At 38.4% G+C, this 6,296-nt stretch overlaps 1 protein-coding gene across 1 annotated transcript in view; it reads right to left on the reverse strand.

Moving 5' to 3' along the window:
• LOC107672646 (calcium-binding mitochondrial carrier protein Aralar2-like) overlaps positions 1-3,665 on the reverse strand; it is an 8,667-nt gene extending 5,002 nt beyond the window's left edge. The window contains exons 1-5 of the mRNA XM_016465933.1: positions 3,587-3,665; positions 2,784-2,837; positions 1,714-1,859; positions 926-1,041; positions 433-571 (exon numbers count right to left, since the gene is read on the reverse strand). Coding sequence (XP_016321419.1) covers positions 433-571; positions 926-1,041; positions 1,714-1,859; positions 2,784-2,837; positions 3,587-3,598 — 467 coding nt within the window. The 5' untranslated portion in view covers positions 3,599-3,665. The remainder of the gene's footprint in view (positions 1-432; positions 572-925; positions 1,042-1,713; positions 1,860-2,783; positions 2,838-3,586) is intronic.
• Between the last annotated feature and the right edge of the window lie 2,631 nt (positions 3,666-6,296).

Consider the following 6,296-nt stretch of genomic DNA (forward strand, 5'->3'; position numbering starts at 1 on the left):
TGGAAAATAATGTGTTTTTTGAACCTTAAACCGCATAAACACATTTCATTACACCAAATACACAAAATAATGTTCTTTTTAGCAACATCATATGACCCCTTTAATACCAAAAGTTTGGGGTAAGTAAGACTTCTTGAAAGAAATTAACACTTCTGTTCAGCAAGGTTGCGTAAGATCAAGGCAGAAATGACAGAAGTGACTGTAAATACATTTATAATGTCACAAAAGATTCAAATAAATGCTGTCCTTTTTAACTTTTATCTAAGAATGCTGAAAAAAAAATCATGTTTCCACAACAATAAATAGCATTTTTTAACATTAATAATAATTGCTCTTGAGCAGCAAATCAGCATATTAGAATGATTTCTGAAGGCTCACGTGACATTTTACATATTTATGTTTTTCTCATGTATGTCTGCACTATGTCTGTACTTTCTTCTGCACTGGTAGCTCCTGTCGCTGAGACTTTTTTTTCTGTCATTGCCGAAATGCAAGTGGATGAACTCGCAGTTCCAGTTGAAGGGGATGTGGTGGTGTACTGTGGTCTGGCTGAAGATATCACGCACGTTCTCTGTTAACACACGGATAGGGTCAGATTTAAACTCCTGCAGACCATAACAGGCGTTGCAACATTACTGACAGTGTTTTAAAGGTTCTCTGAACACGTGAGTGAATGAATGTCTCTGTGTTCAAGGTTAAGCTGCTTGTTTGTTTAGCATAACTACATTACGATCAGCTGACTCTATAATAATAAAACACTATGGGTCAGTTCAAAAACACTGCAAGCTGCCTTGTGGTCTGCATACTGTGGGCAGCATTAAATGAAAAGATGAATGAATTGGAACAGTGTACACAGAAATCTCCTCTTTAAAGTCCACTTTAAATAAGACTGAACATTTATATATACAGTCAATTCTGTTCTCACCGAAGGACACACATCCAGTTCCTGTCTTGTCAAACAGCTGGAAGGCCACGATGAAGAGGGCATCAGGCACACACAGCACTGACTCAAAGGCCAGAAACTCCTGAAATGAGATCAGCCTGAATAGAAAAAAAACAAACAGAAGAAACATTACAAATACAAAACTTGTGGTCATTCTGCAATCTCTCTCACACACACTTCCAATTACATACACCACCATTTAAAGGGGTCATATGATGCGATTTCAAGTTTTCCTTTCTCTTTGGAGTGTTACAAGCTGTTCGTGCACAGATGAGATCCCTAAAGTTGCAAAGACTAAAGTCTCAAACCCAAAGAGATATTCTTTAAAAAAGGTAATAAAGCTCTTCTGATTCTGACACTGAAGACTGACGAGTAATGATGCTAAAAATTCAGCTTTGCATCATAGCAATAAATTACATTTTAAAATATATTCAAATAGAAAGTTTTTTATTGTAATAATATTTTCGTTATTTTAAATACCATTTCACAATTTTTCTTTTTTACTGTATTTCTAAACAAATAAACAGTCTTCAATAAAAACACTCAAAAAAATCGTACCGACTCCAAACGTTTGAGAAGTAGTGTATGTGCAATACAGAATTTTCTAAATTTTGCCATAATCATCTGGCTGCTACTGCAAAAAATAATGTAAAATCTAATGAAATTGGGTACATTTCTTGATTTCAGCTGAAGTTTAGGCTTCATATCAAACCATCAAGAACTAGAATACAGAACGATTACACAGATGGGAAATATTATGTTCTTCTCACCCATCTTTTGTAGTATCTGCCACACCGGCGAGAAGCTGCACAGTTTTAGGGTTATAGTGGAGCTGTGTGTGGAGGCCCAAATACTTCTGCACGAAATCACTGGGTGTCATGTACCGCTCTCCATCCTTATCCACCACACTGGCATACTGAGGGAAAACAACAAAAACATAATTACAGCATCTGAGCATGATGTAAAGCATGATTAAACGTGCAGATGTATTTGTCTAATGTGTAGGGCACCTAGTATGATTTGTGTAAAAGTAGAGAAGAACCTGAAAATCAATGTCATATATTGTTATGCATGACAACAGTTAAGAAACAAAACTGTAGTCAGTTGTGTAAAATAACACCGGCTTCTTCCAAACAACTGTGTTGGCAACATGCAAGCTGAAATTGTATTTACCAAATACCAACATCTGCATAGCTGAACAAATGGGAAAAGGTGACAATATTCATGTGCCATGTGAGTTGTGTATTTTTTGATCAGCAGCAGCTGATCAAAAAACTAAAGCGAGATGCCCCCTGACCTTATTGAGACATTCTTCACTCATCCATCTATTGCCCTGACATTCATGTCTTCCTCCAAACATCCATCTCACAGGCTTGAGTCCTATTAATAGAGCCACATCGCACGCAAGTCTCTGTGTTACCAGACACCAAAGCGGCGCAAGAAACAGCTTCTCTCAGCTGACAGAGAATCTCAAAGGCGGACGTGATCACAAATCACTACAACAATTAAAAAGCCCTGGCTGACAGTTAATGAGGGACATAGATTAGTATTTCCCTATTCGTGCTAGAAAATGAAGCATACACACAATAAACTGTTTTCCCACAAACACGCACACAAGTGTCTAGACTTTCTCGAGCATGCCAGTCTCTTTGAGCTGCTTTGGAAAAAAGGAGACAACAGAGTGACAATTAAAACTGCAGCGTCACTAAGGAAATAAAGATTTAATGACAGGCAATGACACTATCTACGGTGGCTTCTAAGGTTGCAGTTTCTCATTGGAATTGACTGCAGTGTAAAGGATTAGGCTTTCAAATCAAGGGTTTCTGCTGTTTAAACTTACCTTTTGAAAGATGACCTTCAGCTCATTAGGGTCGGCCCTTTTGGTTAACTGCACCTGCAGAATGACAACAGCACAGAATAACAGTAAGGTAAAAATTACACTATAAAGACGAAATAAAGAGCTACGATCTATAATTATAGCCACAAATCCACCACATTTAGCGAAATATATTGCATGTTTTACAGAACTATCTGCATCTATTAAATGTTTCTCAGAAAAGGTTTTAATGAACGAATACCTTTTCTAATGTTCAAAATTGCATTTATTCCCAAATGCTGATGTACATATCAAATGATCTTTGAGAGCACATTCAGCATTATTGGGACTGTCTGACACAGAATGTAACTTAATTTTTACAGCACACAAAATAACCAGTCACTAATCACTCAACACAAACACACATGAAGTGCCAAGTCCCTGCAGAATAAAATGAGCCCGATTTCGCCCACAGTGCATGATCCTCACACGTCTGACTACACTTTACAAACAAACCTTCATCTCTAACAACACAAAAAGGCTGCAAAACAGCCGATTAAAGCTGTTTAACACACAACTCTGATATTTTTTATGGCTTTATGATCCTCACAGACACTAAATTCAGTCAAAGTCTCAGCGCGAGCGCAGCGATAAGCTCAGTGATGCTCGCGCCGGTCCGTTAAAAACATTCATCGCTGTCTCTGCTCATCCCATTTACTGATCTATTAGCCCTTCTCCCGTTAATAATCAGCAACTGTAATTAAAAGTCGACGGCTACAAAAACGAAAACAAAGATTTTCAGTCAAGCGCGGTGTCGCCGGAGTCACCTTGGCCGCCATGCTGCTGTCTGACGTCACGTGTGGTCGTGCAGGCGCGCGATGAGAACTAGAGAGGTGCGCGCGCACCTGTGACGTCACACCTCACAACCGCTTGACATTCATTTTAAATCTATACAGTTTCAACGAGTGACTAAAATACATTTTTTTGTAGTTGCTATTGTATCCTTGTTTATGTTGTATGTTAAATGTCTTGAGAACCTACTGGAATGTTTTGTATTTTAGAATTCAACTAGATAAAAAAGTTTGTCAAGACAAACTTTAGGGTGGCCTGAGAAAGCCTAGCCTGAAGATTAAAGCAGTTGTAAAAGCTTGAAATTTAAAAATTTAGATAGATTAGATAAGTGTTGATAGCATGTTTCTAACATGATTAGCATGTTGTTAGCATGTTACTAGCATGATTAGCATGTTGTTAGCATGTTACTAGCCTGTTGCTAGTATGATTATCGTGTTGTTAACATGTTGCTAGCATGTATCTAACATGATTAGCATGTAGTCTCATGTTGTTTATCATGTTTCTAACATGATTAACATGTTGTTGACATGTTTTTTGCATGATTAGCCAGTTACCAGCATGTTGCTAACATGAGTAGTATTTTGTTAACATTTTGATAGCATGTTTCTGACGTGATTATCATGTTGCTAGCATGACTAACATGTTGCTAGCATGTTTCTAACATGATTAACATTTTGCTAACATATTTTTAGCATTTTTAGCCTGTTACTACCATGTTGCTAGCATGTTTCTAACGTGATTAACATGCTGCTAAAAAAATTCTAGCATGATTAGCATGTTGTTAGCATGATTAACATGTAGTTAGCATGTTTCTAACATGATTAGCATGTTGCTAGCATTTTTCTAGCATGATTAGCATGTGACTAACACATTGTTAGCATGATTTAACACATTGCTAGCATGATTATTAGCATGTTGTTAACATGAATTAGTACATTGATGGCAAGTCTTAGGCTAGTTGCTAGGCTTGGCTACTGAGATAGACAGACAGACAGACAGACAGACAGACAGACAGACAGACAGACAGACAGTAGATAGAGAGGTAGACAGACAGACAGACAGATAGAGAGGTAGACAGACAGACAGATAGACAGACAGATAGATAGAGAGGTAGACAGACAGACAGATAGAGAGGTAGACAGATAGACAGATAGACAGACAGACAGAGACAGACAGATAGATAGAGAGGTAGACAGACAGACAGATAGAGAGGTAGACAGATAGACAGATAGACAGACAGACAGAGACAGACAGATAGATAGAGAGGTAGACAGACAGACAGATAGAGAGGTAGACAGATAGACAGATAGACAGACAGACAGAGACAGACAGATAGATAGAGAGGTAGACAGACAGACAGATAGAGAGGTAGACAGATAGACAGATAGACAGACAGACAGAGACAGACAGATAGATAGAGAGGTAGACAGACAGACAGATAGAGAGGTAGACAGATAGACAGATAGACAGACAGACAGAGACAGACAGATAGATAGAGAGGTAGACAGACAGACAGATAGAGAGGTAGACAGATAGACAGATAGACAGACAGACAGAGACAGACAGATAGATAGAGAGGTAGACAGACAGACAGATAGAGAGGTAGACAGATAGACAGATAGACAGACAGACAGAGACAGACAGATAGATAGAGAGGTAGACAGACAGACAGATAGAGAGGTAGACAGATAGACAGATAGACAGACAGACAGAGACAGACAGATAGATAGAGAGGTAGACAGACAGACAGATAGAGAGGTAGACAGACAGACAGACAGACAGATAGATAGATAGATAGAGGTAGACAGACAGACAGACAGATAGATAGATAGATAGAGAGGTAGACAGACAGACAGACAGACAGATAGAGAGGTAGACAGACAGACAGACAGATAGATAGATAGATAGAGAGGTAGACAGACCGATAGATAGATAGACAGACAGACAGACAGATAGACAGACAGATAGATAGAGAGGTAGACAGACAGATAGAGAGGTAGACAGACAGATAGAGAGGTAGACAGACAGATAGAGAGGTAGACAGACAGATAGAGAGGTAGACAGACAGACAGACAGATAGATAGATAGATAGATAGATAGATAGCTAGATAGACAGACAGACAGACAGATACAGATAGATAGACAGACAGACAGATAGACAGATAGAGACAGATAGACAGACAGAGACAGATAGACAGACAGACATAGATAGACAGATAGACAGACAGATAAAGCAACCAGAGTCAGAACAGTCTGAAGATCTGGGCTGAGTTTGGTGGTTGTAGCTTGAAAACTCTAGGAGTAGCGTTCAAAAATGTAGTCAAAGAAGAAGCAGCAGCTTAAATAGCAGATCAGTAGGGTATATGTCGAACATCACCTGACCAAACCCGGAAAACAGGTCTCATCGTTTCCGCTTGTGGGAGAACGTGTTAACAGCCGTATTAAATAATAGCAATATCTATGGACTTAGATAATCGGTTAAACTAGCTAGCTATTTTTATTGTTGACGTTTTATTCAATTTTTATATCTAAATATTAGTAAAAAGAATAAGAATAAAAAACTTTTAGATATCAGTCCACATATGTAATGGATATTGGTTATGATCATCATTGGTATCTACTTTGAAGGCATCTTAAGTAAAACTGCTTCATATTTAACGAAGCATATGCAAAACGCTTGAACCG

The sequence above is a fragment of the Sinocyclocheilus anshuiensis genome, unplaced genomic scaffold (assembly GCF_001515605.1).
Source record: "Sinocyclocheilus anshuiensis isolate Anshui unplaced genomic scaffold, SAMN03320099.WGS_v1.1 scaffold1346, whole genome shotgun sequence".
Classification (NCBI taxonomy): Eukaryota; Metazoa; Chordata; class Actinopteri; order Cypriniformes; family Cyprinidae; genus Sinocyclocheilus; species Sinocyclocheilus anshuiensis.